This window comes from Salarias fasciatus, chromosome 7 (genome assembly GCF_902148845.1).
Source record: "Salarias fasciatus chromosome 7, fSalaFa1.1, whole genome shotgun sequence".
Classification (NCBI taxonomy): domain Eukaryota; kingdom Metazoa; phylum Chordata; class Actinopteri; order Blenniiformes; family Blenniidae; genus Salarias; species Salarias fasciatus.
The window spans coordinates 15382636-15407740 of NC_043751.1; the positions used below are offsets into that span (position 1 = coordinate 15382636).

At 43.5% G+C, this 25105-nt stretch overlaps 2 protein-coding genes across 2 annotated transcripts in view; one reads left to right on the forward strand and one right to left on the reverse strand.

The window, feature by feature from the left end:
* Window positions 1–8436, reverse strand: part of itpr2 (inositol 1,4,5-trisphosphate receptor, type 2) — a 55428-nt gene extending 46992 nt beyond the window's left edge. The window contains exons 1-8 of the mRNA XM_030095540.1: window positions 8185–8436; window positions 3004–3074; window positions 2339–2457; window positions 2161–2247; window positions 1575–1733; window positions 788–886; window positions 531–614; window positions 290–436 (exon numbers count right to left, since the gene is read on the reverse strand). Of these exons, the coding sequence (XP_029951400.1) occupies window positions 290–436; window positions 531–614; window positions 788–886; window positions 1575–1733; window positions 2161–2247; window positions 2339–2457; window positions 3004–3074; window positions 8185–8276 (858 nt within the window). The 5' untranslated portion in view covers window positions 8277–8436. The remainder of the gene's footprint in view (window positions 1–289; window positions 437–530; window positions 615–787; window positions 887–1574; window positions 1734–2160; window positions 2248–2338; window positions 2458–3003; window positions 3075–8184) is intronic.
* A 3692-nt stretch (window positions 8437–12128) lies between these two features.
* plekhg7 (pleckstrin homology domain containing, family G (with RhoGef domain) member 7) lies at window positions 12129–24979 on the forward strand. The gene is made up of 17 exons (XM_030095694.1): window positions 12129–12348; window positions 12964–13722; window positions 14364–14386; window positions 16831–16949; window positions 17824–17864; window positions 18211–18312; window positions 18728–18877; window positions 19149–19244; window positions 19543–19641; window positions 20212–20325; window positions 20670–20844; window positions 22929–23044; window positions 23324–23411; window positions 23506–23585; window positions 23672–23825; window positions 23922–24019; window positions 24705–24979. Exons 2-17 carry the CDS (start codon window positions 13108–13110, stop codon window positions 24813–24815), a joined length of 2181 nt encoding a protein of 726 aa, XP_029951554.1. The 5' UTR covers window positions 12129–12348; window positions 12964–13107; the 3' UTR covers window positions 24816–24979.
* Window positions 24980–25105: the final 126 nt, after the last annotated feature.

The following is a 25105-nucleotide window of genomic DNA, read 5'->3' on the forward strand; positions in this document are numbered from 1 at the left end:
ATGGTCCCGAATTATGACACAACTGACGAACAGTGAGTCGTTTGTTCGCGCGGACCGAGTTGAGAAAAGTGTATCTGCGGTGAGTAAGATCTTCACTTTGTGGTATTTGGCTGGTTGTTACTAAATGTGCCTGTGTCACTGTTTCCACCCGTCCTCAAGATCCTACGTCTGTGAGAAGCTAAAGGTCGACCACAGCACTCCTGTCTCATAAACACCTGCTGATTATTTTTATCAAAAAAAATAAAATTGTAGACTCACTTTATTAAAGTTCCTAAGAATGAACGTTTACCTCAATCTCCCAGAGAGCTTTGGAGCTGGTGGCGGAGGTGGCAGACTGCCTCAGTGTGGTTCTCAGGAAGACGTGCTGCAGCGCCTTGTACTCATCACAGGTCAGAAACTTCTCCTGCTCGGCATGGAACAGTCTCACCACGTCCCCCTGACACAGGACCGCACACAAAACATCCAGCCAGTGCATCAACACTCACGTCACTGACCAAATACACTAAATTAAAGAGGATAAAACTGTATACCCCTTTTAAAACGTCGTCCCTGTAGTCGCTAAACTTCATGAACAGAGTGACCTTCCAGCTGGTGTTACAGCTCACAGCATTAACCTGCAGGATGAAGCAGCCAGAAAAGGACAATTACACTGGAGTAGAGATTTTCAAACTTTTAGAGATCTAGCCGAGGTTCACGCTCCACTTATTTCATTTTAAAAACTGAAAGGAAAAAAAAAAAAGAAAAAAACCCCAGGGATGAGAGCCCCCACACCGGGCTTTTTACCAACCTCTTTGCAGCCGAGGTTGTCTAACAGCTCGATGTTGCTGGCGTGAAGCGGCTGTCCGGCGTTCACCGGCATCAGCACCACTTTGTCTCCAACCACCACCTGGAAATCAAAATAAATTGCAGTAGATAACACACGCTTTCAACTTCAGCTTCATTTAAATTAATTTAACAGGCTGTACAAATTCATCCATGCAAAGATCCTTTTTTTTTTTTTTTTTTTTTTTTTTTGTCCCTGTTTGTGTTTCGATATTTGCGAACTGAAACACACAGAGAGAGGCTGAGCGGGTCCACAGGAAACAGGCTTGTTCATATCGCTGAGAGGATATGAACGAACACACAAAAAGGTATGGGAAGACATCATTGCATTTCACATGCGCTCTAATGCAGCCTTTTCTATCGTCACTTTCTTCAGCAGTCAAACAACAAGCATACTGTGGCCTCTCTCTGAAACAGGTGGCTCATGTCACGTTCCTGTTCCGAACATTTCAACCGGCGTCGGTGAAACACATCGGCGGAAACAAAAACAGTCATAACTGAGTGGTTGTAATGGTCTACATGCACGTGAAAGAGTGTTAAAACCATGCTTTTCCATGACAGTGTGCGTTCAGCTTTAAACACCAAGCACAATCAAAAGCAATACCTTTAACCATAGGACGCTAAAGCCAAAGGAGAGGGACAAATCACAAATGTTACTGGGACAGGACAAACAATGAACTGAAGAAACAAGCTGTTATTGATTAACTGCTTCATGTTTACGCGCCGGCGACGCCAAGCGGACAGAAACCTACATTATCTCCTTCGCTCCGGAGCTTCCAGAAGGGCTGGATGTTGAACCAGGAGCCCTCGTTCCCAGCAGCGTCCAGCGAAACGCGCATGGCGTTCTTCTCCAGCAGAGCAGGGAGGCGCTTGTTTACCGTCAGGTACTTGTTACTTTTTATGTGCAGGAGCTGGGACAGAAAGATCAGGATGTTGAGAGAGTGAATCCGTAAACAGTGTCTATCAGGTACTGAGGTGTGCAGTGGTTAGCACTGTTTTCTCATAAAAGAATTTTCTGAGTTCAAGTCCAGAGAGCCAAAAATAAGAGCAGCATCTCTGTTTCAGGTCGATCCTAGAAAACTGACTCTTGATAAGCTGATCTTACTCCGGCAGCAGAACAGTGGCCGCTGCCTTCAGCATATTTGACAACAGTCATTAAATACAATTCCACTTTGAGAGAAAGAAAGACTTCGGCAATCAATGAAACCCAACACTGCCATTGCTCCTGATCGGTATCAGGGGCTGGAAAACAGCAACACAACCTCAGTAAACAGGAAGCGAGAGACAAGTCCTTGGATTATCTCACGTGACGGGTTTCTGTGGAGCGCCAGTGTTTACCTGGATGACATTACTGTATTTGACGACTTCTCCGAGGAGCTTCTTGTTCTCTGACTCATTTTGCTTCTGCTCCAGTTCAGCTGCATGCTGGGAAATTAAACAGAGCAATGTCAGTTCTCTCAAAATACTCAAAATGAACACCAGGTAGCAGAAGAAAAAAAAGGGGGGGGGGGGTTACCTGTAACTTTTTAAAGAGCTCTCCTTGTGTGTTGTTGTTTCCTTGTTTTCCTTGTTTGGCCTTCCAGAACTGCTTCTGGGCTGAGTATCTGTTCATGGGACACACCTTGAAGAGGCAATCTGCGAAGCAGAAAACTCATTCAGGCTCACAGGAATTACTCTCTTAACTTCCACCAAAATCCACTCAGAGGTTTTAATGTGGTGAAACAACACATTGAGGTTAATGGTTATTTATCCACCAGATGCCTGCAGAGTCACTTAAACCCATGTAAGCTTTTCCAAAACCTCAGTGTGTGTGTGTGTGCGCGTGTGTGTGTGCGTGTGTGTGTGTGTGTGCGTTCTTGTATTTCTATCCTTGTTGGGGCCAAATGTCCCCACAAGGATAGCAAAACGTGGAACGACGTGCCTTGTGGGGACCTTTTTCCGGTCCTAAGTAGGAGAAACAGTGTTTTCTTGACCATGTTGTTGTTACTGAAAAAAGTAAAAGTGCAAAAACATTTCTTTAGGGTTAGGCTTTATTGTGGTGTGGGTTAGGGTTAGGGTAAGGGTCAGGGTTAGGGGCTAGACATGAATGGGAGTCAATGGACGGTCCCCACAAGGATAGAAATACAAGACTGAGCGTGTGTGTGTGTGCGTGTGTGTGTGTGTGTGTGGAACCCAACAGACCTCTGAACTTTTTGGGCGGATTGGCGAGGTCTCCGGCATCGGGTTGAACCACACACCTGTCATCAACAAGCCTGAAAGACAAGACAGAAATCCAGAAATCCATCAATAACTTTAAAATGTACATTTTGTATGGTGTTTATGTTCAGGTGCACACACACGCTGTCGCTACAATTTAGGCGCAAAAAAGAAGACACACACACACACACACACCTTGTTGACATTTTTTAATAACGATACTTAAAAATCTTTGAAAAATTAAAAAAAAAAAAAAAAACAATCAGAATGAATCCAAGTGTTGGTTATTTGTTAACGTAGGACAGTCACAGGTACATCAGTCTTTTTAAAGATGCAGCTTTAGATACACTCACTGGAGTCTATTATGTTGTATTACCCATGCAAATACGTGCAGTTGAACATTAAACCACTGTGACCAGCTATTTAAATGAGCTCACCAACACCTTGAAGAGGTTTGGTAGACAAATCAAGCAAAGTGCCTCAGTTCACCACCTCATCCATCTGTTTAAAGTTCTTCCACTACACCAGGAGTCTCCAACCACGGTAACCACGGTCCTCTGGCCTTTCAGGAGTCTTCTGACCCGCCCGATTGCAATGATGAGCTCTTCACTGGGCTTTTTAAGGACCTTACTGATGGCGTGATCACTGCATTGTTACAAATAAAAGTTATATATTCGTAAAATTTATGTTAGTGACTTTGTAAAGTCCCTGTGTTAGCTTTTAAACAAGAACTAATGTCAAGATTTTAGCACCTCTTCTCCCAAATAACGGTGCAGTGTGTGTAGTAAATCAGTCCCTAGGCTGACACACACAGTGTTGATGGAGAACCAATAATTCGACAATACAGCACCGTGACGGACCGCATCATGAAGAATGACTGAACGGACGGAGACCGGTACTTAATTTTACCTAACTATCAAAATGCTGTTTCCCTTCTGTTGGCTGCACACAGCACAGCAGAAATATCAAAACAGGGCACAACATGTGTGAAACATAAAATGAAAGCCATTCGCAGTGAGCTCTGTGTGTTTGTCATGGAAGAAGTGGCCACAACGCCAAGTCATCAGGATTACTAAAGCACAGGGCTGCTGCCTGCTACCAGAGGAAACCACGAGGTTTCTGTGCAGAGTTGATAAGAGGATACTCAGACGGTGGCATCCAGTTGACCGGGAGCTTCCCTCTCCGCCTTCAGGAGCAGCTCAGTGTTTGACACACTGGAGAGTTTCCTTCGCCGCGTCCAGTCGCTTTAGGCCGGACACGTTTGGCAAGTACAGGGTGAAATTATGAGGCTGATGATGAAGATAACTCAGGAAAAACTGCCGTTTAAGGAGCCAATAACAATATTGATGAAATAGCTTGATAAAGCAACTACGAATCTGTCAACTAATACAATAGTTTAGCCATTTAGCTTAGCCTAATAGGTTAGCCATTCAGATAAAGATTATCTGATTCCATTATGTTTGATTTTATATAAACTTGGACTGAATTAGACCTGCAGTTGATTTATAACAGACCATAAATGACCATCCCCTGTTTAAGACAATCACTTTAGGAAAAAAAAAAACACTTGTATCTTTTAGCCGAAGCCCTCAATTCATCACATTAAGTAAGCAGAGAGTGAAAGAGGGAGCTGAGACCGGAGGAGTTGGCAGGAGCTGGAACGGCAGAGAGCCCACGACTTAGAGGAATCACAGAAGAAGAAAAAGCAGGCAAAGCAATGGCAAGTTCACGGGCAGAATACCTAAACCGTGTAAATGATCGAGGAGGCACGCACTCTGTTCTGAAGTACCTTCATGTATTTTCCACTCTGACTGATGAGATCATTTGTTGCTGAGGCTGTTTGCAGTTTGAAGAGGATATACATTTGAGGTAAAATGTTGAATGAAACTTGTGCGCTGATTATTTTTTATCAGGAATTCAGTCTGGCCCTGGCAGTACGAGGCTTTTGCCAACTGAGAAATTTCAGCTCCAGTGGCTCCAGTATTTGTTGAGATGCTCCGACACTTTGTCTGGAGTCTCAGGCGGCTTTCTCTCAGAGAAACGCTGCAATTTCAAACAGCCGAAATATAGTTTATGGCAGCTGCAATGAATTCCTACACAAAAGGCTTTATATCATCCCACTCCATTATCCCCCCTGCACCACTGTTTGAGGTACACAAGCACATCCATTCATCTCGACCACTGAGGGGAAACATAATGCGATGCACAATCCCGCCAATTCATACAAAGCTGGCTCAAGTGAGCTCAGCCGCTTCCTATCCATGCCATCGGTGTCAGTCCACAGGCTGCATGTCATTTCCTCAAGCTCTGTATCAAAGTTACATCTAAATGAGAAACAATAGAGCCCAAAGGGGAAGCATTATCAAGTGCTAAATGGTTAAACAGGAAGGCCGCCTACAAAAGTCCCCTGAGCTCATAAATAAGTAACTATAAGTCTGCTGAGAGCTCAGAGTCAGTGTACAAACAGACACATTATAACCAAGTTAAACATGAACCGCAGATAAATCTAGCAGGATGCACACGGGCAAGCTGCTGCTTATACTGACTGGACGGAGAGAAAACTACATCAACAACAAAACAACAACATACAGAATGTAATGAAAGGCAGCAGGTTGGATGTTATCAGAGGAGCAACAAATGGCAGGAGAGGAATGACTCATCTGGAAGAAAACTTAAGAGTGTGTGAAAGATTTTGCCACCAGAGTCTGTTGCGTGTTACAACCTGCTGAGGAAAGGAGCCCTGCAGTCCAAGTGAGGCACACACTTCCTCCTTGAAGTGGGATCTTTGGATGGGTTAAGCTGTAGCTCAATCATAAAATTATGGAAAAGTGACCATTTACAGATAACACTCAAATAACTGGTTTTAAAGATGTGTTTATTGAGACTCTGTATGCACTTGTAGGCTGCTGAATTCTTAATAGAGTCTTGTAGTAATCAAATAAAGGTCAATGTAAAATGGCCTCATAAAAGTCAGCAGGTTTTGGAGCACTTGAAATGCAAGGTGTGCAAAGAGCTCACAGATTTATTGTTGTCCTGAGCAAACAGGGGCCTGGGCGGCCGTGTTCAGCCGGGGTTACATTGTGCTCACAGGAGCCGTGACTCAGGGAGGTTCCTGTAGACTCGCTCTCTGGACGTCAGCGAGGCCTGGCGCAGCACAGCTCCTGATAAAAGGCTCACGGCTGCCGTCAGACTACGTGAGCTATTGAAAAACTGATAAGAGTTTCATCGCCCGGCTTCACAACAGCGGGAGGCGTGAGCGTTCACTGCTGTGCTTTTTTGCATTTTAAAAAAATGTAAATCCACAGCGCGCATTTGCATTATTATCGACCTTTAGAGAACACGGCGCACTGCGGACAGCAGGCGCAGGAACGCCGTCGCATTCAAGCAACTTGTAAGTCCAAGGACAAACAGACTGGCGACCATTGGCTGAAAAGATAGCCGCAGCTGATAAGAGATGACTGTTTGCTGGAGGAGGTTAACAGAGCGAGGTAAAAGGGAGAAGAGGTGGGTGGGGCAGACTCATTCCTCAGGGCCAGGCAATCTTTCCACACTAGTTTTGCAGGCTCAGAGGCCAGAGTGCAGGCGGAGCCACCGAAGCATTTCACCTTGCACTGAGTGCAGTCAAGTCTGCAGTTAAACAAATCACTCATGCCGTGTCATTTTTTTTTTTTTTTTTTTTTTGTGTGTGCCAGTGTGGGTAGAATGACACAATGAAAGAAAGTTTCCATCGCACCTGCACAGTACGTCAAACTGAACAAAACTTTTTGCCCATTGAAGTCTGTAGATTCTAATTTATGGAAAGTTTCACAAACTTAACTGATCATTTAACCCTTTCATGACGAGGACGGCTGTGTTTTGTTTTTATTTTGGGCTGTAAAATTGTGAAGAAATGCTTCTGATCTTTTATCTGACATAAATGAAACTTTCAGTATCTGGCAGTTTTATGAAATTACTGTTTTTTTTAATGACTAGTATAATGTTGCATACTTTATTTCTCTGTGTTCTAGTTATTCATTATTTTTTATTTAACAAACACTGATTAAAATTAAAACTTCCACAATGATCATAGCATTTATTGTTATATACATTACATTCAACTGTGTCGTCCCTACTAATCATATGGTTCAAACCATGTGATCCAAATATTTTTTGCAATGATGTTTGTGACACAACGAATCAAGGTTTCCATGGAATCTAAACATGAAGAAACACATTTTGAAACATTGTTAACATAAAATACGACTGCCTGTAAAGCCCTAATTTAATCACATTTTCACAACATGCTCTGATCACTGATCTGGGTGTGTAACTGTGGCCCTGGGGGGGTGACACCTGATTGGAATGCATGATAGATGATAACAAAGAGCTGAAGAAAGCCTCAATGAGGAGGAGGAGGAGGGCATTTAAAACATGCAGGTTTTTGACCCTCCAGCGCCAGGCCTGATCCCAATCCATCCATCTCCCAAACTGCATCATGGGTATCAGGAGCTGGAGCAGGACAGGTCGAGACAGACAACCGCACGCATTTCCATTCACATCTCCACGCGCAGGGAGGGAGGAAACCAGAGTGCTCAAACAAAACTCAGGTATGCACATGCGGAACGTGCAAGCTGCTGGTCCAACTCCACCACTGGACTTCATTTATTGAATGGTAGAAAGCATTACGTAATGAGAGCAGACGTCTTGGCTTCACATGTGCCAGACTGACATGACCTTTCTGAGGAGTTCCAGGGTGTTTAAGCATCTTTAACAAGAGCAGAAAGAAGCACGAGAGGTTTTTATGATTTATTGGGCAAACAGCAGATGAGGGTAAAGACGGTTTTCACTTCACCACCTCCTCCTGGACGCCTAAAAGCCAGCCTTTTTGGGCAGTAGAGCCCGCGTGTCCGCTCGCAGTGAGCGTACCTGGGCTACACGCCGCTTTGCATTCCTGTTACATTTGCGTAAAACGTGAAGAATTTCCTGCGCGGCGGCAGCAGCAGTTCGCGGGCCCTCGTCCACAAGTTTTCACGTTCAGTCCGGACCTGAGCGCTTTCACGGTGAACTAAAAGGAGCTGAAAGTAGTTTGTGTGTGAAGTAAAGTGAAAGTATCTGCACGCGAGGGGAATTAAAAAAAAAAAAAAAAAAGCTACGCCGAAAGTGGGCGAGAAGAGAGGAGGAACATACCCCAAAGTACTGATGAAGCCATTCACCGATCCTTCCGCGTACAGAGACACGATGTCTCCAATGTGAAGAAAACTGGACCTGTGTTCTGACATTTTCCGCTCCGGAGACGCTTCAAGACTCGCTCAGATTGTTCCCCATTTAAGAACAAATGGTGATCTCCAGTTCGGGTGAAGTGATCCACACGTTACAGAGCCTCCAGTTCAGCAGCAGCCCCAACATTCACCTCCAGACTCCCACATTTCAGCCGGGCGACCCGGGGGGGAAAGCGCAAAAAAAAAAAAAAAAGTGCAAAATAGACGCGTTTACCTCCAAGAAAGAAAAGTGTGCGTGTGCATGTATTTTAACAGACTTATTCAACTTCTTCCTGTATGTCAGACAGCCCGGAGTGTGCTCCTCTTCACATCCACTTGAGGGGGAGGAGACTGCCGCTGTCAGGGCTGTGAGCAAATTCCGCTCAATGACATGTTTTTGTTTTTAATTCACACTCAGATCACACAGGCAAGGAAGGATCTCAAGCCTCTTTCTTCATTATACTGGTTTATGTCACTGTTTTGTGTCTTGATCAAGACAAAATGGCACCATTTGGTTTAATTTATTCCAGTTTGATTTGCTTATAATGTGTTTTTTTAATACCATCTTCATAGTTTTGAGACAAATGATTTTCTCTAAACTGAGTTGTATTACAGCTTAACTTGGGTTAACACGAAGCAAACTCTAATTACAGCCTGATCTACATTGATTTCTTTGCACTTATGTTTAGTTCCTCATCAGTAAATAAAAAGGAAACACACACACACACTTCTGTTTTGATATCTTAAAGGAACATCATCTTCACTATTTATTTTATGCAGACTTCCTCTAAAGTCTAGACAGCTTGACCCTTAACCTTTCATCCATCCAAACCTCCGTCTAAACTCTTCAGATATGTTCAGCAATAGTTACTCTACTATATTTTGGCTTACATTCATTTTTACAGACTTCCTCTAAAATGTTGTTCCTAAAGTCCATGCCAGGACTGTCAGACATGCGGCCCTCGGGATAAAAAGTGGCTCACCCAAAGGTTCAATCTGGCAGAAAGGATTTCAGTCTGATTTCAGATTCGTTTCTTCTCAAAATAGCAAATCTTATTGATTTTCAACATTTTGAGAATGTAGTTCTTTTTTTTTTTTGTAGTTTTTTAAATCCTAAAACAATTTGAAGCTGCCAGATTTGACAGATTATTATGATGCCTTTTATGGCACCGGCCCATTTGAGACAAATTGGAGTAGATGTGTCCCCCAGACTAACAATAAGTTTGGCACCTGTGATTTAACCCATCGCCTTAAACTAATTATCCTTACAGTCTTCACCTAAAACAAAGGCTTCTCCTGATGTGTGCCTCAGTCTTTGTACTGTTGTCAGCATGGTGACAGGAGTCTTCATGGGTCAGTGTGCAGTCAGGCTGACGTCCCCACCAGCACAAGACAAGCTGCTGCACGTACATGCACACGCATGTACTTAGATTAAAAAAAAAAACTGCAGACATTCTTAAAACTCTGCTGTAATTACTAATGTCCTCATCCATCCATTCATCCATTTTCTATACAGCTTAATTACAATTCAGGCTAATGGACACATTACCTGGAGGAATGAGTTTCATCAATGGAAATGTAAAGTAACTAATTACAGTAATCCCATGTGTTCGGACTGTAAAAAGAAACCAGAACATCTGGAAGAAAAAACATGCAATGTCAGAGAGCTTATGATGCATTGGTTTTATATAGCGCTTTTCAGGACACTCAAAGACGCTTTTACATTGCATTATTCATTCACACCATACTGGGTGGTGGTAAGCTACTATTGTAGCCACAGCTGCCCTGGGGCAGACTGACGGAAGCGAGGCTGCCAGTCTGCGCCATCGGCCCCTCCGACCACCACCAACCATTCACTCTCACAACTTTAATACTAGGCAAGGTGGGTGAAGTGTCTTATATTAGAATAGAATAGAACAGAACAGAACAGGACGGTAACATGGAAAAACCTACATGTCAATTATATCATCAAATATTTAGAGTGAACTTTTATTGTGTCCGGCCTGAGGCACACTTGTGCAATACTTGTGTAATCAGCAACTTTATATGCAACTTTGTATGCCACACCTGAGGTGGATGGATTATCTCAGCAGAGGAGACGTGCTCACTGAATCAAATACATTTCTGAACAATATTTGAGAAAATGTGGCTTTTGTGTACATAGATGGATAGATAGATAGATAGATAGATAGATAGATAGATAGAAGCGCATGCGTGTGACAGGGACTATATGATGTACTACATGCTTCTGTACACAGGGAGGCGCTCGAATTCCAATCTCAGAGTTCAGACAAACCTCAGGTTGGCGGCCTGTTGATCGGACACTCAGTTTTTCACTGACGCTGGAGAACTTCAGCCGCTCCATAGACTCTTTCTGTGTTGAATACAAACAATCCACATGGACCGTCTCATATAACGCCTCACAGTGTGCCTCTGAGACACACTGACACATATTTAACGATATTACAAAAAAAAAAAAAAAGAGTGAAAAAACATCAAAAATAAAGAGAAAGAGAGATCTGAGTGATTCTTATGAAGCAGTCAGAGCAGATGACAGGATACATAATAACACTCAGTCACCTCAGAAAATGAGCTGGAGTTCAGAGGTGCTGATTTTTAGATTACTACTGATTTAATGTCGCCATGCAGACTATTTCTATATAGGTGTGGCATGTTTACAGCCACAAGAGATATTCTAAATTGAAAGCTTCAATAGATAATAAGAGGGTGAAGTGCAGAAGTTTACAGCAAGTACTTTTTAATTAATCCTGACACCTGGGTGAAGGCAGTACATATGCACTCTGGAGAGGCAGCCAGATTATCACAAGACAGAGGGACAGGCAACAACAAAGCACAGCCACTAATAACTCCTGGGCAATTTGGAGTCATTACTCAGCCTCTAATGCAGTTTATTTATAGTGCACAGAGGAAAGTCACATATGTGCAGGGGGAATATGTAAACAGAAAAAGATGACATCCCTGAATTAAGTCTGGACTGAACCAGAGGTAAAGGAAGATCGTCTCGCCACGTGAAATATACAGTATGTTGACATTTTCTGGTCTTATAAGCTAAAATTTAAAGCATTAAATAAATAAAAAAATATATATGTGTGCCACATGTGAAATATGTTCAATGTTTCAAACATTTTGATTGTATTAAAAATGTTCACATACACATTTACTTTGAAAAACAAAAGTCTTTATGTATAGTGATACCAACAAGTCCTGCACCATGACATAATCACTTTCTCAGTGGAAAAGGCCTCATTCGAAATTCAGGAATAATTGGTGCAACCAGTTTTTTCACAGTCACACAAACAAGGACAAAGCACCTTTTTCTTCATTAAATGAAGTCTTAATTTCACCTTACAACCCCATTGTGGATCTCATAACCTCATCCTGCAGTGTATTTGACTGTCGTCTGAATATGTTCCCATCTATCCGGTCTATTAAAATTTTAAAGTGGATCTTATATGTGAGAATTTTTTTTGATACATTGATTATACACTTTCTTTTTGAAAGTGTCTCAAAGAATAATAGTTTCAAAAAATCGCAGTGATGAAATCCAGGCATGGTTTCTGTTAAGATCACAGTAATACGTGAACTCTGAGAGTCTACTTATTGTCAAGATAATTTCACAGTGCTGCTCCATGTCTTCCTGCTGCTGTGTGGCGGTGTTTGGTGCAGGTGTCTGATTGCATTGTGGAAACGTGTTTGATACGAGCCTGACCTTACTGTGACGCACTGAGAGAGAGAGAGAGAGAGAGAGAGAGAGAGAGAGAGAGAGAGAGAGAGAGAGAGAGAGAGAGAGAGAGAGAGAGAGAGAGGATGTTCCCATGCAGCAGTCGCAGCAGCGGGACAGACGCACCTTCTCCAGCCGCTCAGGGCGCAGCGCTCCCTCCTCCCGGCGGCCGCCCGCGCACGGACAGACATGATTCTTCGCTCCTGTAAATAACAAACCCGCTGGACTCTCCTCGTTTCTTTCTTCTTTTCTTTTTACATAAATACATGTCCTCTGCCTGGTACTCTCCCTCCGACACCAGCGCCTTTCTGCCCGGCCACCGTCCCAGGCAGTCGCGAGGCAGCGCTGAATGTAAGTAGACTTTTTTTCTTCTATATTTTTCTATAATTGTCTTTCCTAAACACAATAGTACGACTCTTATTTGTGTGGTTTAGTTGCCGCTGTAAAGTTGGGGTCGCGTTGTTTCTTCTTCCTTGCCTTTTTTTTTTTTTTATTTAACCTTAATCACCTCGTGGATGCGCCGCAGCTCTGAATAAACATTGAAACGCACCTGCCGGGGAACGAATCACACCAATAAAACTTTATTTCCGTGGAAATGGAAAGTAGGCGTCAGTCCGCAAACTCTGTCTGTAAAACATTGATCTCGAGCAGCGAGCCGAAATGAGCTGCGTGGCCCGCTTCGTTATACTTTCATTGGCAAACTAGCCAGCTAATCCTCCCTGTGACATGGACTGAAGCATCCCTGCTATTAAATCCTTCATCCACAGACATGTAGAAATGCACTCTCCACTATAAGCATTTACTGTATCCCCCACAAGCTGTTTTTTTTTTTTTTTTTTTTTTTAACCAACTGACCATTTTCAACCACAGTCCAATCCCCTTTTAGGAGATTAAGAGGAAAGTTTGTGCTCAGCTTCGATTGCTGTGGGTATTGACACATTTTCTGTCTCCCCCTCCCTCCCGCAGGAGCCTGAGAAATAAATGGTGTGAACAGTGTTGGAATGCAACAGGATTATCATCTGACGCTGACTTGGAAGGAGGCGAAGCGATCAGGCCACAAGCTTACACATTTTCTGGTCCCGGCTGCTCTACCATGCCTGTGAGGCTACCATGTCTTCGCTGAAGCACGTTATTCTGCAGGATAAGGACCAGGACGATGAGAAGAGGCTGGAGTGGAGTTACATCGAATGGGCGGAGAATGAAGTGGTCACGACAGGTGTGGCGAACGCACAGACCCAGACGGACTCGTGCTCTTTTGAGCACAAGGAGTGTCAGACCAGCAGCCCCGTCATAATGCACATAGATCTCACACGGACGCACTCGAAGCTCAGACACTTGTCCCTGGTAGACCCCGAGAGCTTCCAGTTTGACCGCCAGGCCCCCGGGCGCATCTCCACCTCTCCCACCCTGAGGAGGATGAGGAGCACCCGGCGGTCGGTGACGGACTCCGTCAGGATGGGCTCCACTCAGGAGGAGCCGTCGTCTGCAAGCACGCCGTCCCCCATGAGTCCCTTTTCTCCCTCGCACAGAGTCCGGTCTCCCTTAGCAGCGGACCCTGTCCCCGATGGAGAGACTGAGATTCGGTCAGTTTCATCCTCAGACCGACAGAGAACCAGATCAAAGAGATCAAAGACTTTAGACAATGGTGTCACTTCCCCCGGACAAGGCGGCCACAGTGCTAAACCAACAGTTAAAGACGTTGGATTCTCTGATGGTGATTTGCAGGTGAGCTTCCACCATCAGTCAACTGAGAAAACAAAACTTCTTTCTACTATCAACACAGGCCGGGCGGCCTTTTTTTTTTTTTTTTAATCCGAAGCCTATAAATTAAATGGTTGCACATTCCTTTCTTGCGGAAGCCTTCGCTCCCTCATTCTGCCTTGCCTCCCGCAGCGGTCACTCACAATGCGAGCTTTTGACAGCAAATGAATCAGCAGTTACATGCACTGACAGCTCTGACCAAGCCCACTGCCTGGAGAGCCCTGGGAAGTGCTCTCCTCGGGCCCCCATTCACCGCAGTCAGCAGTCACCCAATAATGGCGGGGTCACTGAGCGATGGAGAAAGATAATGGGGAGATCTATTCATCAGCTCGTGGTATTCAAGCAAGCGCTTTCTCAATAGAGTGCCGACATTCTCCTCCAATATCAGAGGCTTTAGAGTCCGAGGGACCACTTAAAACACCGATTCAGATTTGACTGTCTTTGAAAGTGATATACTGGTGTTGTTAGCAGTAGGAGGTCTTTGCGCACTCTTTGTGGAGCTGAGTGTTCGGGAGACGAGCGCTAATATGGCCTGTAAATAGTATAATTGCTGCTGTGGAAAATTCAGACCACTAATGAAGTTTTCCTCTTTTTTTTTTTTACAGGACAAGGAGCTCCTCCATATTAGGTAGGTGTACCTTGGACTCTTTAGCATGCTGTCTGTATGCGCTGTCAATATGGCTGGAGATACCAGAACTTCACTCACAAGTGAACACATTTGCTTATCAGGAATGTAGTAAAATCTCTCCCAACAGATACAGAGCTCTCATTTGGTTTTAATGCCTTGCTGTCTCGTCTTTATCTACAATGAACCCTTGCTTGCGTTTGTTGCCCCAATTTCCCTCATTTCATTAACGAAAAAAAAAAAAAAAGCGGTGTGGCATGTCAAAGAGGCTTTGACTTGTGCTCGCTGGATGCTCGTGAGTAAGCAAGGAAGACCGGACCTTTGCTTTAAGGAGGAGCCCCATTGTTCATTCATTGTCATTCATGTCTTTGTTAATGGTCCATAAGCTGGGTTAAGTTTTGAGAGTCCCATGGTTATGTATGGACTAGACAAACCCTCATTAAGGCTGCTTTCCCTTACCGCCGCCCACACCCCTCCTAATGGGCGGCCGGGCTCTTCCCCTCACCGGATAATTAGGCAGCTATTGTCCCTGTAATTACGCCCTGGCACGGTGCCTCTTACAGTGACCAGGCCCTGCGAGCCATTGGTTGGGACAGTTTTGTTTTGGAGCATCATTATTTCTCTTGTTGCAGGAACAAAGCGCCCATTTTTACAAGTGCTCTCTGTGGCAGAGAGGCCGACACAGAGAAAGCTTTCTGCAGGGTCGCAAAGCAACAGGATGTCATTGTGAGGATGCTGCGGAATGAACTGCAAGGAGGCGCTGACCTGGTTTACAGGAGTAAATGTTGTCTCTATCGCTGTCCCTTCAGCTACATGTTCCCCGCACGGCGCTCAGATGCTGCTGTTATCTTGTTGTACTGTTGATTCAGCACAGTCTGCCCATACATTGATCTGCAGGTTGGAGTGGTGGGGGGCGTTGTATCGGCTTACTGGAGGGAGCGGGGCCCTGCCGGTGAGAGTAAAGAACAGTTGGTGCTTTCAAAGCTCAACAAAAAGTGTCCTGGAGGGAAAAATGTACCAGGTTACTCCTGTTCAGTCACAGCCTGACTTCTCCTCCCAGTGCACAAGGTGGCCCTGCAGCCATGTGGCCTACATGTGCACTCCGGTTAGTCTCATATGCCACTTGTGCAACTGTGTAGACGGGAATGCGACTTCTGTATGAGGGGAAGAGGAGTCTTCCTGTTCAGTCCCATCAAGCTGCTTTACATTAAAAAAAAAAAAAAAAAACGGACACAGAGAAACCAGTAAAAGTGTTGTTCCTCCTGCTCGTACTTCTGTTCCACATTATTGCATTCTTATCGTAAACAAACATCACCCTCTGTCTGCATGCTCAGTTTCCTTATTCGTCATGATGATAGGCAGATAACCTTTCTGGAGTGAGCAGATTGTGCATCAAGGGTGTGAAATGGATTTGATTTTTTTTATACGATGTCTTGCAAATGTCTCCACTTTTACCACTCACATTGATGATTAAAGAAAGGTCTAAAACTTTTCTTACTATCCTCGCTATTTACTGCCTAACCGTAGCTAAGCCTTTCGCAGCCAACACCCTGAAATATTTAGAAGTGCACCTGCGGTGTTGCTGACCAGTTGTCGATCAGCGTCTCTGCAGGTTGAACGTGCGTTTAGCAAAACCTGCCTTTCTGGCTCCACCTTATTTATACCGACAACAATCGCATTAAACAACTTCCAGTGTCGGTTTAAACTTCAGCATGGGTTGAATTGGAATTGTTGAAGTCGTTTTTCACTGATCAAGTTTTTCTTGCTCTTTTAGCTTCGCAGCAAACCATAACATTCCCACAGGCGTTCCCTCTTTAATCATCAGATCTCTGTAATTACACCCATCAAGATCGGTGCCTTTTATTTGGATGTTCATTTTAACCCTCTGTAATGATTTCTTAATCAAAAGAGCACACGGTAAGTCACAGCGCCTGCGAACAGTGGCTGCTCGAGCTCTCCCTGAGGCGAAAAGGCAGCCCTGTGTTTTTCCAGCCATGCCTCAGTTACTAACTATGAAAAGGAGACCAAGAGGATTATGACTGGCACACAGTGACAGCTTGCCTCTTTCCACACAAATAGGGTGATCCATTAATCAGCAGCCATCCAAGCATAAGCCAGACACATAACACTTATCCTTTATAATTTCTGCTGCTTGCGTTAATCGCCGGTTTTCTGCACAATACAGACGGTATTTCAGTGGTATTTCAACCATGTAAAACGACAAAAAGGAATTCTGTTATTTCCTGTTGCTCGCTCTAAGTCTGTTCTCTTTTGCCACAATGCTTTTAAAATACAGTGATACGTAGCGGAAACGGAGCGTTTTATGTGCTCGTTGAGTCATTTTTGTCACCCTGAAGCACTGTCATGAGCGTGAATCGCAGCTGAACACAATGTTGTATTTGTGCATCCATGGAAATCTGTTCATCTGGCCGCTGGCGTGTCCTCAGGCTTCAGGAAAGGAGGCGGAGCTCTGTGGTGGTCAGCTTGCCTGGACTGGACGTTTCACCTGGAGACCTTTTTGTTTCGAACGGAGCAGCTGACATATTAAACGGCTCAAACTTCTCTGGTAAAACTCAGTTCTAAATTGCACACCGTGATACACAGCCTCTCATTCAATCCGCTAATTTTCTGACTTAACCCAGAACTGACCCTCTAGATCAGGTTCTGCCCCCGGGTTTTAAGGTGGGGCTGATTACTGATTAATGCCTCTTTGTATTGAGTCAACATATAAGTCAGTACGATTATTAAGAGGAGGGTAAGCCGTCATTCCCTGCTGTAACCTGTTATTATGCAACAAATGTTAAACACATCCTGATATTGTTTGTGGAATGACTTTTCTTATCAGAGAAGGGAGCAATATGTGAGTCCATGCTTAGCTTTCTGATATCAATGGCTTGTGACATTCAAATAAACAATAATAAGAGTCTCACTTTCACCTTTGATCCCTTTGAAAGCAGAGAGGTTATTAACATAGTTTGACCGGAGTTGTTAAGCTTTAAGTCAGAGCTATTTTTAGCTCAGATGCAGCTGTAAAACAATGGCTGTGCTTATGTTGGTAATACATAAGAAGTTTGAGAATTCACTAAAGAACTGATTTTTTTTTTTACACAATAATGTTGTATATTCCAACTTTAATAGGTTACGTTTTATCAATTATTTAAAAATGACAAATGTGCCTTTTTCATGATGCAAACATTTGTAGACATTTTCATTACATCATTTTATTTGTGGCTGTTTCAATGTTCAATAAATGAAATGAATTACTTTCAAAGAGAGAAAACTGGTAAAAGTATTAAAATATGGCTTTTTAAACAAGGGTTAAACAATTTTATCCTTCTTTCTTTCACTTGTTTGTGTTTAATTTCAGTCTTTGAAATAAAACACACAACCCTGCTTGTTTTTCTGATGATAATCATTGTTTTTTGTGTTTACGTCTCCAGATACTAAGAAGTCAAAGTGGCCCTTTTCGAGGCGTAGTACGGTAGGTGTGTTTTTCGTGTCAGTGAATTAAAGTCTGCGATTGGTGCTAATAAGTGTGCTGGTGGTTTGTTTTGGTGCACTGTGTTTTAGCTGTGGGCTGCGGTTTGGACATTGTTCTCTGACCCACTTCTCAAAGCAGATTACTGAGTTTCTCCTTATCCCTCGCGGCCCTCGCCATTGTTGTAATTAGTCAACACTGCCTGAGCCAAACTTGATGATTTAGTTTTTTTGAAAGCAGTTTGCGAGATAGTTAGAAGGAAAAAAAAACAAAAAACAAAAAAAAAAAAACAACACACACCCTTTACTGGAAATCCTCTTGACGTGTCTGTGTCTGTTTTTCCTTTCAGACTAAAGGAAAGCCTCAGATCGGCACAGTATCAGATATTGAAAAATACCTTTCAACAGCACAGATTCAGGACTGGAGGAGCTCTGACCTTCAGAAATATAAGGTGAGGAAAAGTCGCCACTTTCACTGTCAGCGGCGCGCGTGCTGTTTGTTATGTGAATCATCCTCCTGTTTGGTTTTGTCTGCACAGCGATTCCTAATCCAAGCAGAGTTTGAAGTACAAAGAGATCCAGATTTCAAATCCAAATACAAGCTAGTGTTTAACCAACGACCTGGAGGTAACAGGACGGCGGTTAAAAAGGGGAAGCTCCCGCAATGCTTAAATGACAGGTTGTGCAAGAACCAGAATTTCTAGGCCATAACCAGTCAGGGCGACCCCACACACGTATATAAACAAACAGTGAAACACACTGGCAGCATTATAAACCGTACAGTTTTCAATGCAAAGACACTGTCAGAGTTATTTAAGTGAGACACTCTTTCCCTGTTTGGGTGCCTAATCGTCCGTCTGTGTGCAGGATTACTCTCTGGCTGATTTCCTGAGGGAGCAGTCGTCTCAGGTGGCCCCGTCCTCCGACCCTCAGGTCTTCAAGAAACAAGAGGCCATGTGGGAGCTCGTCACCAGCGAGTGTGTTTACTTCCTGGACCAGCTTATGGTTCTCAAAGAGGTGACACATTGCACACACACACACACACACACACACACACACACACACACACACACACACACACACACTAGACGAAACCCAATTGAAACCCAACACCTGCTGCTTTGTGTTTTTCCATTAAATTCCTCCCTTTGGCCTTTGCGTTGAAAAAAAAAAAGAAAAAGGTCTGTTCAGGTTTTTCATTCTTTATGGCCTGGAAGTGAAATTTAATGCTGCTGTGACGGACAGCCGGAGCTCCTCTCTCCCTCTCTGACTCCGCTGTTCCCTCCAGGTGTTTTTGGCGACGCTTTCGAACCTGCAGCTGAGGAACTGCCTAAGTGATGTTGACTTGTGGCGGCTGTTTGCAAACCTGAATGAACTCTGCCTGGTGAGACAAGATGCAAAACCATCTGCGATATTCAACCAATTTCATGACCTGACAGTAACACACAAGCATTAACATGGATGGAAGGAGCAGTTTATCTACACCTGTTCATGAATTTAAACAGTTTAGCTCGATGCACTGATGCAGATTAATATTGAACGTTTAAAAAAGAGCATTTAGATGTTTCATCCGCAGCGTGTTTACCCTCAAGTGACTGGAGTACGAGTGTCTTGTGACCTTTTAGTGATATTTGACACTGAGGGTGTTTTTTTTTTTTTTTTTTTTTTTTTTTTTTTCGTAGGTGAGCTTTGGTTTCCTTAACAACCTCCTCCGTGCCATTAAAGAAGCCCTGGACATTAGCGAGGGTGGCGGGCCCACCCTGCTGGAGCTGCTGAGCAAGGCAAGGCCCACTCCCATGTACACACACTGAACACACCGACGGCCACTTTCACTCAGGCTTCCAGTCAGTTGTTAAAGATTCAGCTGATAAGAAGTTAGTGAAAACCAGAAAACACCATTCTAGAGGCAGACTTGTTCACTTTAATGAATTGTGGTTTTGTTTTGGGGTTTTTTTTTTACAATCACAAAGCAGAAAGATCTGCAAGATAAGTCTGTTTTATTTTATTTAAACTTTGTACAGTTTTAAAACACTGATAATATATTGATGAATCAAAGTGCAAAGACATAAAAAAAGTACAAAAGTACATGTTGTCTTTCACACAGACATGATTTAAATATAAAGTATAAACTGAGGAAAGTGATGGAAAACTCCTCATCTTGCCGTTACATTTTTCTTCTCGTAACACTTGTTAGAACAGAGTTGTTGTTTTTCACCTTTGGCTTTCATACAGACCGCCGTGTCCGTCTTGCCCTTTTTTTTTTTTTATGATTTGTTTTTTCCGCGGTTTAATGACTGATGTGACGAAGCACTTTCTATCCGTGTTTTTCCGACACTCCTCTCTGCCGGCAGGCGTTCCAGGAGAGCATCTGCCACAGCCTGCAGAAGTACTGTCTCAACTACTCCACGGCGCTGCAGTATCTGGACACGCTGAAGTCCAGAGAGGACTTTGGATTCTACGTGAAGGTAAAGGAGGAAGTCCACCAGGATTTGATGCCAGAAAGCGAGGACACGTTTAGCCAGATCGGTGCTAAACGGCAAACAGCCAGCTCAGTGTCACCAGGTTTAGAGGAATGTCACCATTTGTCCTCCTGCTGACCTTCCTTGTCATGATGATTATGTGTTGTTGTTTTTTTTTTTTTAGCCGTGTTTACATATTTGACGTTGATATAAATTTCATCCCTCCACCCATCCCCCTCTCCAACAAACGCCGCCGCCCCTCTGACCCCCCCCCCCCTCTCTCTCTCTTTCCGCGGCCCCTCTCTCACCCCGCCGTCTCTTTTGTCCCCCTTCCCTCCCTTTTGCCCCAGTGGTGTGAGAGGAACGAGCAGTGCCGGCGGCTGCAGCTGCGCGACCTGCTGGTGGCGCCGTTGCAGAGGCTGACCAGATACCCGCTGCTGCTGCGCAACATTGCGAAAAGATGTCAGCTGGATGAGGAAAGAGGGGAGCTGCAAGCTGTAGCGGAGCAAGTGGACACATCTATATGTAAGCACATTTATGTGTGTTTATGTGTGTGTGTACTCACTCCTGCTTCATCAGCAGGCCATCGTGGCTGTCAAGGTGTTCGCCAGCAGGTAGTTTACAAACATATCGGGATACAGGAGGCATGTTAAGTAGGAGCAAGTGAGATTATCTCCATCAGCGCGAACAGACTCGATTGTGTCTCGCAGAGCAAACAGGTTCCATATCTTGGACGGCAGCCAGGAGGCCCTGAACGTTTATTCTTCACAGCGTGCCTCCGCCTGCAGACCTGCTGCGGTGGGTTTACTCTGTAACTACACCGACAGGCTGTGGGAAATATGCCGCAGCAATGCAGCTCAATGTCATTTTGCTGTTGCGAACTAAATAACTTCACGGAACCAAGCAGCGCGGCGGCACACATGAACCCGACGACGCTCGCGCGGCTTTCGGAAAGGTGTGTTTTCACCGCGCCTGTCTAATGAGTGTTATTGTGCAACGGGCAGGTGACGTGGAGTGGACGTGCAATCACAGCTGAGATGTGTGGGTCAATGTCCTCCCTGGGTGTTTACTGGAATCACAGATGGAGCTGTAATCTCTCACGACATGGCCACACCTGTTTGACATCACAATGCAGGAGAATACAGCAGGACAATTAGTCACGATGCGCCAGAGCTATTTCTGTACCAGCTGTAGTCTGAATCTGTCAGTAACCTGATACGCTGATGTCATTCATTTAATACAGTAACAAAGTGACCTTAAAAGTATCTCTTTTGACGCATCTCAGAAAAACAATATCATCAATCTTCTGTGATTTATCAAAAGTTCAGTAATGTATCCAAAAGTAAAGTACGGTTCATGATTATTCTAAAGCTGTTGCAATACAATACAGTGCTGTTTGCTTTGCTCTCAACAAATAGAACAAATACACTTCCTTTTCAACAGTACAGTTCCCAATAAATACGTGGTTACTTCCTTTTAAGTCTGGATAAAGAACCCCGATCATTTTTTTAGACAGGAACCTTAGTAGCAACTTGCTTCTATATTACATATTTTTTTCTGTTCAGAAACCAGCAGAAACACTTTTCCCAATCACATTTTTCATCATCAATAAGCATTAAAAACACTATATGTTTGAAAGATCATGTCCAAAATATGAAACTACACTTTATTACCCATTTTCATTACTCCTTCCCACATTGTTTGTGTGGGTTTTAAGACACAAAGTGTAAGTGATAAGGAACTTTTACTTTTAGTGGTGATACATTTTAAATTGATGTACAATAACTAAACAGATGATCCATCTTATATGTGGGGTCTAAAGTTCAACTCCCAGTGTTGAGCCAAATTCTAGGCCTTATAAACTAGAAGAATATGCCAGATTCTATCTGTAGACGTCTGACTGAGTCATATGTCAACTACAGAGGACGGTGACTTGGCGGTCAGAACTGACAGCATATGAAGGTGCTGGACTTTTGAATTTTATGCAACTGTTTGTAACAAGGAAACGCCTGAGAATCTCAGAGTGGTTACACCATGATCACCTGTGTGAACATGCACACACCCAGGTTATAGCAGCACTCAGAGGTGATAACGACAGCAGTTTACCTCCATATGTTTCTGTTATCTTCATTTCAGAAAATTAAAAACATTATCTCCACACGAACAGAGGTTGGTTGAGAGAACCTTTTTTGTATTTTCTGGTGTTCATCAAGTAAGAATGTATTAACAAATATAAACTGAAAACTTAATGATATGGATTAAAAATGGAAAAATGTCTGATCTAATAATTTTTTCTCATGTTTTGAGATGTATTTTAATTTTCATGACTCATGAGCTGAAATGATCAATAATTAAACAAATAGGCTTTTATATATCTCAGTTTGTATGATACATTTAAAACGTATGAGCCATATTTCTGATTTCTTTTTTATTCAAATTGTGAGAAAACGTTCCTTTATTGAAACGCAGCTGTGTCGTCTGCAAAGATTTATTCTTGTACGTATAACATCTCTTATAAAGTGTTTTCAGCATCTTCGGTGTGGATATATGTTTATCTTATTTCTCGGCATCATCTTTACCATCCAGTTGTATTTGCTCTCTGTTTAAAGGTGATTTGGAGGGAAAGGTCAAATGGCTGGATAACTACCAGAAGGTGAAACAGCTGCGAGACGCCCTGGTGTGGCTGCCGGTGTGGGAGCGGGACAAGCGCGCCTTCGTCCCTGAGGTCTGGCTGCGTCATGTGTGTTTGTTTATATAGAAATATTTATCTATTTGACTCAACATCAACCTTGTTGACAGATAGAAGCTTCCAGAGTCAGACATCTGATTTTACAACACCTTTTGATGCAGATATAATAATCAGTCTTTTTCTTTTCTCTTTTTATCTGGATATGAAATCGAAACGAAAAGTAGAACAAGACACTATGAATGCTTCAGCACAGTGATTGCACATCAAAAGGTGAAGATATCCTCCTCTCACTGGGTCGACTGGCCTCTGTTTCAGAATCTCAAGCATCTGCTGAAGGCCGTCACTCTGGAGAACCTCATCTCTCACAGGAGCCTGCTGCACGAGGGGAAGCTGGTGCTCACAGGTTCGCGCAGCCGACACCAACCCGGCGTGTCTCGCACGTCTGTCACTCCCATGTGACCGAAATCTCATCCCACCTCTCTTTGGTTCATTACTAGAGAACACAAAGCTGATAGATGTGTATCTGTTCCTGTTCGACGAATTCCTGCTCATAACAAAGATAAAAAGAAACAAGAAGGTATGTCACTCTTCAGCTGCGTTCCCACTCCGCTCTCTCGTCACCGCGTGCCTTTGTGAAGGTTGCGGTCTTGATTCTCTTTGCAGAAGTCCGTCGGTCCCGAGCAGAATCCTCTGAGGCTGCAGCAGAACCTGGAGCTGGATCAGCTGCTGAAGGACGGCTGCGTCTTCACGGTTCTCGACCAGCCGGTTTCTCTGGACCGGCTCCAGCTCAGGAACATCGACCAGCTCAACGCCTCCAGTAACACTTCTTCTTTTTTCCCCCCAAACTGTGTAAAAGCTAAAGGTCTTGTTGTAGTCATGGTTTTCTATATTTGATTTCTTTTTCTCTTCCCAGCGTCGGGCCTGCCTCACTCCTTCATCATAATGCACCAGAACCGCTACCAGCAGTGTATCGGTGCCTTCATCCTTCAAGCGGCTTCAGAGTCGTCCAAGGTAAACCCGCTCAGCCGTGACTTCCCGACGAGGTTTACAAGGAGAAGAGCTGGCAGAGGACTGATTGCAATGTTCGGGCAAATGTTGTTTACACCACAGACGTGTCAAAGAGTTTCAGTTTAATGGAAAATTCATTTCTGTCATTCATGTCTTGAGTTATTACACAATAAGTGAATTATTTCAATATTTCTTTGGTTTCTTATAATTTTGACTTAGAAGTCATGGAAATCAAATTAATGTTGCAGTATCTGAAAGTATGAGAGAATTTAATGAGATATGATTTTTTTCCTCCATTTTTCATTGATAATTAACACAGTTAATATTTAAGAAGCGCTTCAAAATTTGAAGTTAATCTCTTACGTTGAAAAAGCTTTCACAACTGAGAAGCAACTGTATATGTTAATTCATTACATAGACATATTTAGATTTGTGTATCACAAGAACATAAGCTCCATTATTTCCAGACAAAAGCTTTTGCCAGATGACTTAATTTTTTTTTTTTAAATAAGGTCAGTGGAATCGGTTCTCCATAGTTTTCTGCGTATGCATACATTGAAAACACACTGATCCAGTCACATCAACACACAGTAAGGATGAAGTGCTAAACAGATAATATATTCAGTAACATGATTCCAGTCCATCCCAGTCGGTATTTGTATGTGAACCGGATCTTCTGTTTCTGCAGAGAGTGTGGATGTCGAAGATAGAGGGCGCCGTCACTACGCTGCTGAAGCTGGACTCTCAGCAGCCGCGGGTCAAGAGCTCCTCGCTGTGGCTGGAGTCGTCTCAGATCTGAGCCATCAGACAGCCTCCGAAGCCCCGACTCCCGTCAACATGCACTTCACTGTCCCCTCCTGTCTGTGAATGACTGTTTTAGCACTAGCATCATTTTGTAAACTAAATGTTTGCCTCCAAAGGCAGCTGCTGCAGTAGTGGACAATAAATATTTGTGTAGTAGAAGCTGAGTTTGTTTTTTTATTTAACTCATTTTGTGCTTTTGGGCCAGTTTTAGTCAAAATGAGCGAGAAGTAAATAGTTGATAAAAATCTAATTTGATGTGACTTAACTTTTTCAAACACACTATTT

What these genes read in the sequence shown, in the direction of transcription:
- plekhg7 (XM_030095694.1), top strand. Translation starts at nt 13,108, where the DNA reads ATGTCTTCGCTGAAGCACGTTATTCTGCAGGATAAGGACCAGGACGAT. An exon ending in AAACGGCTCAAACTTCTCTG is followed by an intron (nt 16,950 to 17,823) that starts GTAAAACTCAGT and finishes TTACGTCTCCAG; the next exon opens with ATACTAAGAAGTCAAAGTGG. An exon ending in AGCGCGCCTTCGTCCCTGAG is followed by an intron (nt 23,045 to 23,323) that starts GTCTGGCTGCGT and finishes CCTCTGTTTCAG; the next exon opens with AATCTCAAGCATCTGCTGAA.